Raw genomic sequence first — 14,738 nt, forward strand, 5'->3', positions numbered from 1 at the left:
ACAATTCAAAGAAACTTTGAATTTTTTTTTTTTTCCTGCGCTTGCAGCCCAGAAAGCCAACCATATCCTGGGCTGCATCAAAAGAGGCGTGACCAGCAGGTCAAGGGAGGTGATCCTGCCCCTCTACTCCACTCTTGTGAGACCCCACCTGGAGTACTGCATCCAGCTCTGGGGATCCCAGTAGAAGACAGACATGGAGCTGTTGGAGCAAGTCCAGAGGGGAGGGCCACGAAGCTGCTCAGAGGGCTGGAGCACCTCTCCTATGAGGACAGGCTGAGAGAGTTGGGATTGTTCAGCCTGAAGAAAAGGCTGCTCTGGGGAGATCTAATTGTGGCTTTCCAGTACCTGAAGGGGCCTACAGGAAAGATGGTGAGGGACTGTTTATCAGGGAGTGTAGTGACAGGACAAGGGGTAATGGGTTTAAGCTGAAGGAGGGTCAATTTAGATTAGATGTTAGAAAGAAATTCTTTACTGTTGGAGTGGTGGGGTACTGGAAGAGGTTGCCCAGAGAGGTTGTGGATGCCCCCTCCCCGGAAGTGTTCAAGGCCAGGTTGGATGGGGCTTTGGGCAGCGTGGTCTAGTGGAGGATGTCCCTGCCCATAGCAGGGGGGTTGGAACTAGATGGTCTTTGAGGTCCCTTCCAACCCAAACCATTCTATGATGGAGTTGAGGTATTACTTTTGATGCATGTTTGAAGATGATAGAATCAAGATAGGATATAAAAGCCAGGTTCACACAGCACTTAAATAGGCTCTCTCAGTATCAATGGTCGACCACTGAGATCACTTACATATGACGGGACATTATGACAAATTATGATGAACACATGAAAATCAAGATCAGTCAGATTTGTTGATATAAAGAATGGAAGGAAGGGTTATTACTATAGAAATAAATAGGAAAATGGCTATAATACAAGAAACTAAAATATGGACATTTAGAGTTGTAGATCTTAAGACTTACTTTGGTCTCTCCAAAAAAGGAAAAGTAGCAAAGACTTTAAACTTGGGTAACTGCCAGTTGGTCCAAGGAACGCAAATTTTGTATGCTGGTAATACCCATGAAGTTGGGTTTTTTTTAGTTCTTTGAATGCTAGATAAATAGTAAAATAAACAAGTGTCTCAATAACAAAGTTTCAACTAAATTTAATACATTTTTCTTTATCATATACTTCCATTAGATGATACTATGTCATAATGAAATGTGTATGAAGTAAAAAATACAAAATGTGAAGGTGCTGTAACTGTATCCTGATAATGTAAGTCATATACTATATTTTTTACTTTATATCACTTATGAGTCCTGACATAATAAGTTTTGCTGAAGTTGCTTGATGGAGTATATTTTGAAATATCCTAACAGTAAATGTAGCTATAAAATTGCATTAATGCTAATTCATACATCTGAATAAAACCAGTATTACATAATTGTAGCGAGTTTTGAGATTAAGGAATGTAGTTACAGGGTGAGTCAGTCCAGTACAGTCATGGAAGAACTGACAGTTTGATGCATCAAAACTTTGGAAGTAGTTATAGATCACAGTGTGGGAAAAAGTCCAATTAATATGGGACTGCTTAAGTCAAACTGAAGAAAAGCAGTACATTTTAGAGGATTCTAATGAAAAGAAGTTAGCATAACAGCCTGAGAAATTCACTGCTAATAGATTGTGCAGTTAATGTGTATACTAATGATAAATTTTATGTTATTGCATTCTGTATTTTTAGAAAAACTGAAGGGAAAATAAAGGAAAAGGCTGTTGCAGAAATCTTTCTGCGGATTTCTTCATAAAGAAAGAAGCTTAGAGGAGTTTCCATACTGGAATCCTCCTTTACAGTGTTCATGCTGGAGGATATCTCTCAAGCTAAAGTGGTACTAGAAAAGTTGCGCACAAGGTGACACAAACAGTAAGATTGCTGAGACACTGAGACTGCTTGATACTTATTTATCTTTTTGTGCCTGATTGTGTCTTGTTAAGGCATGTAAGAGTGTGTATAACCTTAATGTCTATCTACGTTAGTGCTTAAAACTGTTTTGACAACAGTAGTAAGGAAGATAGTAAATATATAGCTTTTTTTATATTTTTTTTCTATTGAAGAAAAAAATCTTGTGGACAATACAGGAGCCCCCAGCCTAGTAGCAGAACAAGTGAGCCCACAGGTGTTATGATGGGGAAGAGCTAACTCATGTATTGTGGAAGAAAGTCATGCTCTGCAAACCTTGAGTTCCTTGAAGTAATTGCTGAGTATGAGGATAACACAAAGCTTTTGATGAGGCTGTTCATTTAGGCTTTTTATCAGAACTAAGCTGCTTTGGGCTAGGCTTCTTTTGTGGATGGGTGGGTGAATGAAGTGAGTTTATTCAAAACAGGAAGATCAATAATGGAATCTAACAGGTCTGTGCTATTTCACAGTCATAAGTAATATAAAATGGTGAATAATAATTAATGATAATAGAATAGTGAAAATTAAAGCTATAGCAAATCACAGAAGAAATTCATATTCATTGGTGCCTGGGTGATTAAAAATGGTAGGTGAAATACAGCACTGACGAATGTTGAAAAACCTCTCATCTTTATGTACTTGTGTTGTTGAATGTTGAACTATCTTTGATTTATAGTACCTAGTTTTGCAAAAGAATCAATTTAGTACACAGTGACTATAAAAATATAACCAGATATTTCAGTTAATAACTTAAAATTTAATGAAGAACAGAACAGGATACATTGTACTGCATTGTGTACTTATGGTTTGCTCACAACTTAAATACTATTTGCAGTTTCACCCCGATTCAAAAAGTATATAGTAGAAATGGCTCTACGCGAATGCACGGAGCATGGGGAACAAACAAAGGGAGCTGGAGACGTGTGTGCACCTGAAAGGCTATGACATTATTGGCATTACAGAGACGTGGTGGGATAGCTCCTATGACTGGAGTGTTGGGATGGAAGGGTACAGGCTCTTTAGGAAGGACAGGCAGGACAGGCGAGGAGGGGGCATCGCCCTCTATGTCAATGACCAGCTGGAGTGCATGGAGCTCCAGCTGGGGATGGATGAGGAGCCCACCGAGAGCCTATGGATCAGGATTAAAGGGAGGGCTAGGGCAGGAGACATCATAGTGGGGGTCTGCTACAGGCCACCTGACCAGGGGGACCGAGCAGATGAAGCCCTCTATAGGCAGATAGGAGCAGCCTCATGCTCACAAGCCCTGGTCCTTGTGGGGGGACTTCAACCACCCTGACATCTGCTGGAGGGACAACGCAGCTGAGCGCAAGCAATCCAGGAAGTTCCTAGAATGTGTCGATGACAACTTTCTCCTCCAAATGACAGAGGAGCTCATGAGGAGAGGTGCCATGCTGGACCTTATTCTCACCAATAAGGAGGGCCTGGTAGGGGACGTCAAGCTCAAGGGCTGCCTTGGCTGCAGTGACCACAAAATGGTGGAATTCAGGATCCTCAGGGCAGCGAGGAGAGCACTCAGCAAGCTCACTACCCTGGACTTCAGGAGAGCAGACTTTGCCCTCTTCAGGGATCTGCTTGGTAGAATACCATGGGACAAAGCCCTGGAAGGAAGAGGGGCCCAAGACGACTGGCTAATATTCAAGGGTCACCTCCTCCAAGCTCAATTTCACATTGTTTGCATCCCAACAAAGAGGAAGTCAAGCAAAAACACCAAGAGGCCCCTGCGGATGAACAAGGAGCTCCTGGGCAAAGTCAAAACAAAAAAAGGAAGCCTACAGAGGGTGGAAGCAAGGGCAGGTAGCCTGGGAAGAACACAGAGAAACTGTTCGAGTAGCCAGGGATCAGATTAGGAAAGCCAAAGGCCTGATAGAACTAAATCTGGCCAGGGATGCCAAGGACAACAAGAAGGTATGTCAGTGATAAAAGGAGGACGAGGGAAAATGTGGGTCCCCTCCAGAATGAAACGGGTGACCTGGTTACCCAGGATATGGAGAAGGCTGAGGTACTCAATGACTTCTTTGCCTCAGTCTTCACTGGCAAATGCTTGAGCCACACTGCCCAGGTCACAGAAGGCAGGGACTGGGAGAATGCAGAACCGCCCACTGTAGGAGAGGATCAGGTCTGAGAATATCTAAGGAACCTGAAGGTGCACAAGTCCATGGGACCTGATGAGATGCATCTGCGGGTCTTGAGGGAACTGGCGGATGAAGTGGCCAGGCCACTCTCCACCAAATTTGAGAAGTCCTGACAGTCTGGCAAAGTTCCTGCCGACTGGAAGAGGGGGAACATAACCCCCATTTTTAAGAAGGGAAAAAAGGAAGACCCAGGGAACTACAGGCCAGTCAGTCTCACCTCCGTGCCTGGCAAGACTATGGAGCAGACCCTCCTGGAGACTATGCTCAGGCACATGGAAGATGAGGAGGTGATTGGTGACAGCCAACACAGCTTCACTAAGGGCAAATCGTGCCTGACAAAATTGGTGGCCTTCTATGATGGGGTTACAGCATCGGTGGATAAGGGAAGGGCAGCTGACGTCATCTACCTGGACTTGTGCAAGGCATTTGACACTGTCCCGCACGACATCCTTGTCTCTAAATTGGAGAGACATGGATTCGATGGATGGACCACTCAGTGGATAAGGAATTGGCCGGATGGTCGCACTCAAAGAGTTGTGGTCAACAGCTCAATGTCCAAGTGGAGAACGGTGATGAGTGGCGTCCCTCAGGGGTCGGTACTGGGACCGGCACTGTTCAACATCTTTGTCGGCGACATGGACAATGGGATCGAGTGCACCCTCAGCAAGTTTGCCGACGACACCAAGCTGTGTGGTGGGGTCGACACGCTGGAGGGAAGGGATGCCATCCAGAGGGACCTGGACAGGCTGGAGAAGTGGGCCCGTGCGAGCTGCATGAAGTTCAACAAGGCCAAGGGCAAGGTCCTGCACGTGGGTCGGGGCAATCCCAAGCACGACTACAGGCTGGGCGAGGAATAGACTGAAAGCAGCCCCGAGGAGAAGGACTTGGGGGTATTGATTGACGAGAAGCTCAACATTAGCCAGCAGTGTGCGCTTGCAGCCCAGAAAGCCAACCGTGTCCTGGGCTGCATCAAAAGAGGCGTGACCAGCAGGTTGAGGGAGGTGATCCTGCCCCTCTACTCTGCTCTTGTGAGACCCCACCTGGAGTACTGCATCCAGCTCTGGGGATCCCAGTAGAAGACAGACATGGAGCTGTTGGAGCAAGTCCAGAGGGGAGGGCCACGAAGCTGCTCAGAGGGCTGGAGCACCTCTCCTATGAGGACAGGCTGAGAGAGTTGGGATTGTTCAGCCTGGAGAAAAGGCTGCTCTGGGGAGATCTAATTGTGGCTTTCCAGTACCTGAAGGGGCCTACAGGAAAGATGGTGAGGGACTGTTTATCAGGGAGTGTAGTGACAGGACAAGGGGTAATGGGTATAAGCTGAAGGAGGGTCAATTTAGATTAGATGTTAGAAAGAAATTCTTTACTGTTGGAGTGGTGGGGTACTGGAAGAGGTTGCCCAGAGAGGTTGTGGATGCCCCCTCCCCGGAAGTGTTCAAGGCCAGGTTGGATGGGGCTTTGGGCAGCGTGGTCTAGTGGAGGATGTCCCTGCCCATAGCAGGGGGGTTGGAACTAGATGGTCTTTGAGGTCCCTTCCAACCCAAACCATTCTATGATTCTATGAAATAAAAAAGCACTGGAGGTGTGGTGATGGTGGAAATGGGAATAGCTTTCATACAAGGATAATTGAAAGACAGACAACCAAGGGAGAAATGATGGAAGTGTGTAAAGCTGTGTCTTGGGGCAGGTGGGTAAAGACTCATTGTTCGTTTCGTGACTGAAGAATGGCAGACTTAAAATGAGGTATACTTTCACACAGCCTGTTAGGCGGTCAAATTCATATCTATATGATGCTGTAAATGCAAGAGGTTAAAACAGGTATAGAAAATGTTTACACAAAATGACTGAAGAAAATTCTGGCTAGTGCTGTTAACTATGACAATACCATTTCTGGCTCACAAATACACCAGAGAGGTACTACTGTGTGTTGGACTTGTTCATATCCTCTTTCCTACACACCCTTATTGTCATCTGCAGAGGCAGCATATGAATCCGGACTGACCTTTGATTTCACTCCATATATCTATTCTTTTGAAACTTCAAACTGTGGTGTAGTAATGAACAAAAACAAGAGAAGATGTGGAAATAGTGCTTTTGTATGGAAGAACTCTCTGCACATTGTAATGGGTCCCTAGTAGGCCTCTCTTTAATTTCAGGATAAAATGAGGTATTTTAACTGGATTATGAAACTATTGATGATTTCATTATAGAAATGTGATATAGAAAAGACTGTATCAGACCATGAAACTATTTGAATAAAGGACATTAGAAAGGTTTTCCCCTGTTCTTTTTTAATCACCTCCTGAAATACTGTTACCATGTAAGTGGAAGTCATATGTTTGCTTTTATAAACCAATTAATTTTAGTAATCCAATTTAACTTTAACATAAAAGGAAAATATCTGTGTAGACCTCAAAGCTAATCAGGAAAATTGCTCTGTAATGACAGAAGAAGGTAGAACTTAGTGTTAGCTGAAAATATCTTTAAGCTACAATATGTGTTTCGAAGAAGTGCAGGATATGCTATATTTAAAGAAGATAAATACTAAAAATATATTGAACCCATCCAAGTGGGGGAAAAATCCATCATAAAAATTGATCCTTCTTGTTTTAATAAGGCATATTAAACTATTTGGCATATGGTTGCCTATTATAATGATGTCTTAGTATCCTTTTTTTAAGAGGAGGAGAGTATGGCTACTACAGGTCTTGAAGGAAAGATGTTCCTTTCTGGATTAGGAATGAAGTCAGATGGCATATTGAAAGATTGAGCAAAATGGAAATAAGAAAGCTGAGAGATGAGTTATCTCTGCAGCCATCAACAATAATGATTGTTTCCCCTTTCATTCAGCCTTTACCCTTTTTCTCCTAACTGTTATTGCCAAAATGCTATAGTACGTTCCCATCTCTGTGACCTGCACCACTTTCAACCGGTGTTGCCTTTTCACTGTTGAGCTTGTGTGCTGCTCCTCTCTGTTTACCAGTGATACCACTTAAAATAGCCTTGCTTCTGTGTTTCCCTTTGTACTGGGACAGCTTGTAGCGTTCACCAGTTCTTCTGGTTTAGCTAATGTCAGTGAAATAAAAAGGCTATTCCATGCTTTATGTTATATGCTAGATATCCCAAATATTTTATTTCCATTATTTACAATTCTCTAAAATTACCTTAAACTTAGTCTTGTATTTCCAGTCCACTATTAAAATAATACCATGCTATTTTTCCTTCAGAAACATAATTCAGATTAAGAAATTAATGATTTTGAGAGTTAAGGATTTACAAGTCTCTTAATTCTTTTAGGACACCACCCACCTTATAATGAAAGTTTTGAACTAGGATAGTTTCTTCTCTGGATACTGTAGCAAAGGGGAGCTGATTATTGAAAAGCCTTTTAAATAAGTAAGTCTTGGCCTGCGGCTTCCTTAGATGATGTTTGCATGATTTTGAAGCGTGATTTGAATTGAATATGAGATCAATAGCTTGAATCTGTATTTCAAAGTTTTTTTTAATTAAGTGTTTTACTTGAAAGAGTTCATATCTAAGATCTGAAAGGCAATGTTTTCATGGTGAATTCTGAATTAAACAGTATTGAAATTTGTTTTTGCCTGTTAAAGTGAATTTGTATACTATTTTTCATCTTCATTTTAGAGCTTTTAAAAACACAACAAAATACCCAACATGCCTGACAGACCAATGAAATTGTGACACTTTCTGTACTACTTGCTTTTTTCTGTGTAGGCTTGTATTTTAATATTTTGAAAGAAAAAGTATGATACAAAGGTAAGATTGATGTTAAAAATTTGCAAATATTCCCAGTTGTCCTATGTTTTTGTATTGAGTGTTTAAAAAAGTCTCCCCTCCTCTAAAGAAAAAGACTGAATTTTGGCTTTTGAAGCAAACGCTGAAATGAAGGAGGTAATTGCACTGCCCCAGAGCACACCAGGATTTTGTTACACTTTTGCTTGATGTGTGGAAAAGTTTTCTGTGTTAGCTGTGACCCTGGACAAATTGATTGACTCAACAGATTTGAAAACTTTGGCAACTCATCACCATCACTCATCTGCTTTTAAAAATCCCTGGATGTGACCTAGCAGCCTCGTAGATGTTCTTTGCCTACTGCTTCTCACAGCATGAGGCTCAATGCATAGAGCTACCAGTGCACTTCGTACTGCTATATAAGCAGTTATCATGGTTTCTCTGCTGAATTTGCCAAAGAATTGAAATTCTTTAGTGGATTTCCTGGATATTTACTATATATCTTTGGAAAAGTTTTCTTTTAGGAGGTTACAAAATATTTCTTGCTAAGTTGAGCTTACCCTGCATAGCTTTATTTCTACATCTGTCTTGAGTCAAAGTTGTTGGCCTCTTCTTACAGTACCGAGTCATTAAGTAGGTAGTCCATTACGGTTTTTCATTGCCATTTGCTTTCCTTTTTCATCATCAGTGTATGTCCAAAGAAGATGATCCTTTAATATCCTCAAGATGCAAAACCTGACTTTATTTAAGGGCTGTGAAAATACTGTGATAGTTTTCTTGATTATCATTTTCATTGTAACATTTCTTAGTTCAGGCTAAGCCACTATATGGAGAAGTAACTTAAAGCAGGAATGTTTTTATGAAATTAACAGATTTAATAACATCCAGCCTTTAAAGTAATTCTGATTATCCTTGAAGTTTTACTTCCTTAGCCCTGTTTTCAAATTCTAGCATGATTTTAGTGCTTGTTCTCATTACAGCTAAAGTAAATGATTTTTTTATCTCACATACTTCAAAAATGAGGACTGCAAACCTACAAATAATTTTGATTTTGATAGCATTTGATTTTTTTATAGCTTAAAATCTGCTTTAGATTGAGGGGGGAAAAATAGGTTTGAATTTGTAGTGAGGGATCGAAGACTAATTTTTTAATTTAGATCGTGTGTTCTCTAATACATATTCCTGGAAAATAAGCTTTCAGAAAACTTATACTCTAGCTTTTCTTCAGGCATAGTTACTTAATGGATGTAGTGGTCAAAGATGAATGGATCAGCTTTCAATCCTGTATTGCATAATTGTATAAAAGTTGAAAACAGTCAAATTAGATCTAATCAGATCTGAACTGATCAGATCAAAGACACGTCTGGTCTAATATCTCACTCTCAACAGATCAATAACAGGTGGCATAGGCATGTAGATAGGAGTTGGACAAGTATATAGTGGTACTTCCCCGGCTTGCTTTGTTAACATCCATTAATTTGTATTTTATGACCTTCCTCTCCATTTTTGTAGTTGTCACTTAAACATTACCTAGTTGAGAAAGAAGACTCCCTAATGCTATTTGTTTTGTTGTGATATAATTCCCCAGAATACTTGATCATTTTTCATTAGCTACCATACATGTGTGTCAACCAAAATATCTTGTTTAGTTTTTCTCTGAGAAGATGCAGTCCACTGAAGAATCACATATACCCATTGTAAAATTTAGAGTTAAACTTCAAGTCAGGAAGTTTATGGCACTTGACCTTAAAACCATCATCATCTTTGTTATCACTGTAATTTTCTGTTGGTTTTTGGTGGTTTTTGTTTTATTTTGGTTTTATTCATAGGGATGAATGTAGGGATGTATTTAATGCCAGATGGGCTTGTGGCTGTGCATTCCTAGATTTAAGTTAGAATGCATAAAGCCAATATCTCGTTAATGAAAATTCCTTCTGAATTCAATGAATAAAAAGTGGGGATGACTCTTGGAATTAAATTACCATAATTGTCATTAAGTTACCACTTAATGTGTGATACATTGTGACTTTCTAACTGTGATGAACTTCATTAGAACTGCGATTTGATTTTTTTTATAGTTGGAAAAATAATTTTTTCATGTAAATATGGAGCTAATTAAGGTAATTAATAATTCAGAGAAGTATATTTGTTCTGAGATGGATGGAAGTTAAGTTTTGAAGAGTCCAATGGAAGTGGAGAAGTAACAGCTGTTTCGTGTAATTGCTAACTGGATCATTAAATAAATGTGAATTATTTCATTTGTATGGAAATTTGGTAGGAAGAACTGTTTTTCTGTTGTCTCTTCAATTAGCAGTATGTGTAATTAGTTTTTCAAACATTTAATTTTGCTTGGATTTTTTTTTTCCAGGATGGATTAGATGCTTTGGTATATGACTTGGATTTTCCTGCCTTAAGAAAAAACAAAAACATTGATAACTTCTTAAACAGGTGTAAGTATTTATTGTTTCAGTTACTAAATAATGAAAGACTATAAATACCAGCAAAAATAAAAAATAAAAGCAGTTCTAGCTTTTTGAAAGGCAACTAGGGATTTGCAGTGCATTAAGTTTTTGGGTGCAGGTTATTTTAAGAGTGATTATTTATTTCCCAGTGAGAACTGACAGCTACCTATAAAAATCTAATCTCCAGCAATTGAATGTCCAAGCTTGTTGCATGGTAAATGGCATTGTTTTCTGTGGCACAAAGCCTTTTAAGAGAAAGGCCTGTTATCTTTGTTCTTGACAACCTTCTGGATTCCCATAACTTGCTTTGTAATTTTATGCACGAATAGATCATAAACAATTAACAGTAAAATGACATAACATGTATACAGTGTCAAGAAATAATAAAAAAGTTGTTCACTGACAGACTGGGGTATGTGTTTTGTAGACCTTTTTTTTAAGTATAAAAGGTCTCTCTTCATTATCCCATGAAATTCTTATACTGCATAGTTGCTATATTTACTTGTGCATGTGGCTGATGTGTCTGCAGAATTCTTCTCTGTATTTACTCTGTATTTTTCCACTACCAGATTTCCTGCATATTCTACTCTTAAATAACATTTTAAATTTAAAAAATTGATTTTTTTTTAATAGAAGTCATAGCTCCATCATTTTCATAATTCAAACAACAAAAAGGCATTTAAGAGTTAAGCCTTTTCTAAAGGCTGACAAATTCTGGAAATCATGGCAGAGATGTTTGCTGATTTGAAACTTGCTTCTGCATGTGGACTGAATGGGCAAGCCTTGAAATTAAACTAACGTTATTAGATTTTTACAGGCTTAAGCATCTCAAACGTTGTAATAAATGGCTTTTGTGGTAAATATGAAGTAATTTGACTAAAATATTTTTTGTTGTTGCTTCATTGAAATTTACGGTTTTGTTTCCGTTTCCAAGGTGTTTTCAAATAGTTTACTTGGTGCAACTGTAAGCAATGATAGTGAACTTGTGGGGTTTATTTTACATTATTCCCCATTTGTGGGAATATATGAATCCATCAGATCTAGCTGATGGCTCACTTGCACGTAAGCTAGTTGCTGAAAGGCCTAAGTTCAAATGTTCTGTTTAACTTTTCACAGTTCAAACTATATTTGATATCGTACACTGTGTTACATGCACATTTTGTGTACTCAGTTATTTACAGAGAAGGTGTGGTGAAACTCTTGGAGAAAAGAGAAGTTGTATTAGGCAAAGGAAATACTCATTGCAACAGATAATTTGAATGTAATTTTTATGAATAGTGCAATCATTAGCGAGTCTCAAAGAGCTTCACTTTTGCATTTGGGGCTGAGTGAAGGAAAAGAAAACTTTAATTTACAATCTGATAATTAATATCTTGTAGGTATAAATTACATACTGTGTGAGATGTGGGGAGAACAGACCATATTATTTCACTTCAAACTGCGTTTAGAACACTAATCTTGCTGTGTTTGCTGAAGTATGAAAGCAAACTGTGGATCAGTGAGTAGTGACCTTAGAGGGAGCTGTGAAGTCTAGTTTGTCTCAAATTTCTGATTTAACAAAAGATAAAAAACAGACATATAGGAACGTTTTAATATTTATTTTAGTTCTAATATAAAACTATTTAAAATATTTTTTGCAGTATTAGTTTCCAAACAGTTTGCACCGTCATTCTACAATTTTAAAATTAATTTCTAGATTGCAAATAAAATGGGAGTTTTCTTCCTTTATTTTACAGAGTGATTGCCATATGAACCAGTCTTTATCAGCTCTTATTTTTCTCTGGTTTATGTTGTATATTTGCAGAGCCTCCAAAATCTGTTTCTACCACTTAAGGTTGTGAGGGTTATTTTTGCAAATGTAGAACCTTACTAATTTTCTACCATATAGAATTAAAAGAATACAGAAATTAATATTCAAGAGGGTTGAGAGCCCTACTTTTTTGCAGGGACTTGGTTTATTTCAAGACAGCATCTAAGCTTCTAATCAAACTTCATGGCAAGTTGGACAATATGGTCTTTTGCCATGGGAGCTACCCCACCTGTTCATACTGTGTGAGCCGGTGGGGTCCTCCACTGTTAGTAGAAGGAGCTGCTTATTTAATTATGTTGCAGCCTGATAAACTTTGTTTAATAGATCTTAGAATATGGAGGTCAAATTTCCAACACTGTTGTTACTGTAACATATTGTCTGAAGGTAATTGAACATTAGTCTGTCTCTCAAGCGGTAAACTGCAATTTGCCACTGCTCACAAGCCTGGTTTACGTTATTTAAAAAACCTTAGCTTAGATTTCTCTTCAGATGTATTGTCCTTAATTCTTTTTTGGCTATAGGCGAGCCTTGTGATTGAAAACCATTTAAAGCATTCATATTGTGCCTAGCTTTCTCTTACACCAATGTCAAGATTTTTCATTGAGAAGTGGTGGACCTTCTGTTGTGAGATTACCAGGCAGTAAGTTAACAATTAGAAAATTGTTGTCATGAGAATTGTTGCATTTTAGTTCTGTGCAGTCTTACTCATCCTCCATTATGGGTCAGTTTTCACCAGGGCAAATAAGGCAATGCATTATTTAAATTACTGATTATTTTAATTCTTGTGTGAAATAATTTGTGAGAATTTACAACTTTAGTATAATTTATTGAAATCAGCTAGTAGTATGCCATATTGTAAAGAGATGGCTTTACATGAGACAGTAATGCCACAGAGTATTTATTCAAACAAAGCTATGTTTGTTCCTGTTGCAGTAATAAAATCTTACTGAATTTTAATTGTACATATGCTGCTTTTGGCTTAGATAATGGCCAGTATAGGTAGAAATCTAATGGTAATTTGCTGTTGTCTGCCAAAGCATTTTTTAAAAATATGAACTTAGATAATGACATTTTCCCGCCTTTGTCTTCCTCTGTCCTTACTTCTTTCTAAACTTTGATTTTAGGCCTCGAATATTATTTTTGAAAATAAAATATCATTGCATAATTTATTTTATTAGGAGCATATTTGTTTTAGTAGATGTTCCTTGCTTTTAGAAATGGTGAAGCATGAAGCTTTTCCATGTAATCTCATGCCAGTGTTGACCCACATGGATTAAAATAGACTGGTTTAATCTTTGACCAAATTTGGAATTAGAATATCTGTCCACTGGGAGTTTGTAAATTATTGTAGTTTATAGAATGACAGGTTTATATAAATAATTGCAATGATTCCCACTGCATGTTTTAAATTAAAATCTGCTTTTTTTGACTATTAGGAATAATAAAAGTGCAGAAAAGTGAAAGCTTTTTTTAAATAGTTTCTTCAAGTGTCTCATTTGTGTACTTTATGATATTTTCTCAGATGTGTTGCATATTTATCTGGAAATAATCTTTTTATACTGATCAGGTTACAAGCAAGATCATGCTGGATATGATATTTTTGCATAGAGGTGGGTTTTTTTTCCCCCAGGTAATTATTTTAAAAGAAATTCCCAAATTAAGATCTCCAGTAATTTGATTGTACGGTAGAGTCATTGCATTATGTTTGTAAGGTTTTGGTTACTATGGTAATGAGAATGAGGTCATACATTTTGCAGGGAGGCTTCCAATAGGAAGGTAGGTTCAAAAGGAATTCCCCTCTTTAAGCAGCACATCTTGGAATAACTGTGAAAAATTGAAATGCGATGAATGGGTTTAATTAAATGGATTATATATGAAATGTGAATTTTCTTTTACGTAGATAAAGACACAGTAAATAAAATGAGAGATCTGCGCATGAAAGCTGAAGATTATGAAGTGGTGAAGGTGATCGGCAGAGGGGCATTTGGGGAGGTTCAGTTGGTAAGTTATGTTTCTGTACGTTTGAATGTATTCTGTAGTATTTGCTCATGTGTCTGTTTCAGAATACAGCATTCAGAAGATGAAGGTATATAATATTACGGCCTTAAGCTTAATGAAACTTTATTTTTATGCCATGGAAATGTTTTTGAGACACTCATATTTTGGAACTCTCAATATGCATAAATGCTCATTTTGGGTTGTAGTCATGAATCTCTATTAAAGTGGAATGTGTATTCTTCATAATCAAGAAGATTACCATTTTCCACTGTATACATGGACACATGAACAAATCTTCAGGACTAGAAGAATTTCTGCCAGTTCAGAGACTACACCAGAGTTTTGTGGGCATAGTTCTCACAGATGAGAGATGTTGTGTGTTGTTTGTGATAGATTAACAACCAGGCTTGTTCATCCTGCTTTAATAGATCGAGAACTGGTAGGAGAAACTGGAAATAATGGCAGTAAGCGTGCATGCCTGCTGATGAACTCTGGAAAATGCTTAGATTTAACTTTATAGTATTTAACAGTTGCCAATATTTGTCCTTTTAAAGACACATACCTACAAATTACAAAGCGACTGTTATGCTTGTAGACTTCTATGTTGAATAGTTCTAGCAAGTAT

The 14,738-nt window shown here is 38.3% G+C and overlaps 1 protein-coding gene across 4 annotated transcripts in view; it reads left to right on the top strand.

Moving 5' to 3' along the window:
• The window catches only part of ROCK1 (Rho associated coiled-coil containing protein kinase 1), a 99,141-nt gene that overhangs the window by 27,479 nt on the left and 56,924 nt on the right, over positions 1 to 14,738 (top strand). For all 4 annotated transcript variants that reach the window (XM_054815839.1, XM_054815836.1, XM_054815837.1 and 1 more), the window contains exons 2-3: positions 10,212 to 10,293; positions 14,016 to 14,116. In XM_054815839.1, coding sequence (XP_054671814.1) covers positions 14,036 to 14,116 — 81 coding nt within the window. In that variant the 5' untranslated portion in view covers positions 10,212 to 10,293; positions 14,016 to 14,035. The remainder of the gene's footprint in view (positions 1 to 10,211; positions 10,294 to 14,015; positions 14,117 to 14,738) is intronic.

This window comes from Grus americana, chromosome 2 (assembly GCF_028858705.1).
Source record: "Grus americana isolate bGruAme1 chromosome 2, bGruAme1.mat, whole genome shotgun sequence".
NCBI classification, from domain to species: domain Eukaryota; kingdom Metazoa; phylum Chordata; class Aves; order Gruiformes; family Gruidae; genus Grus; species Grus americana.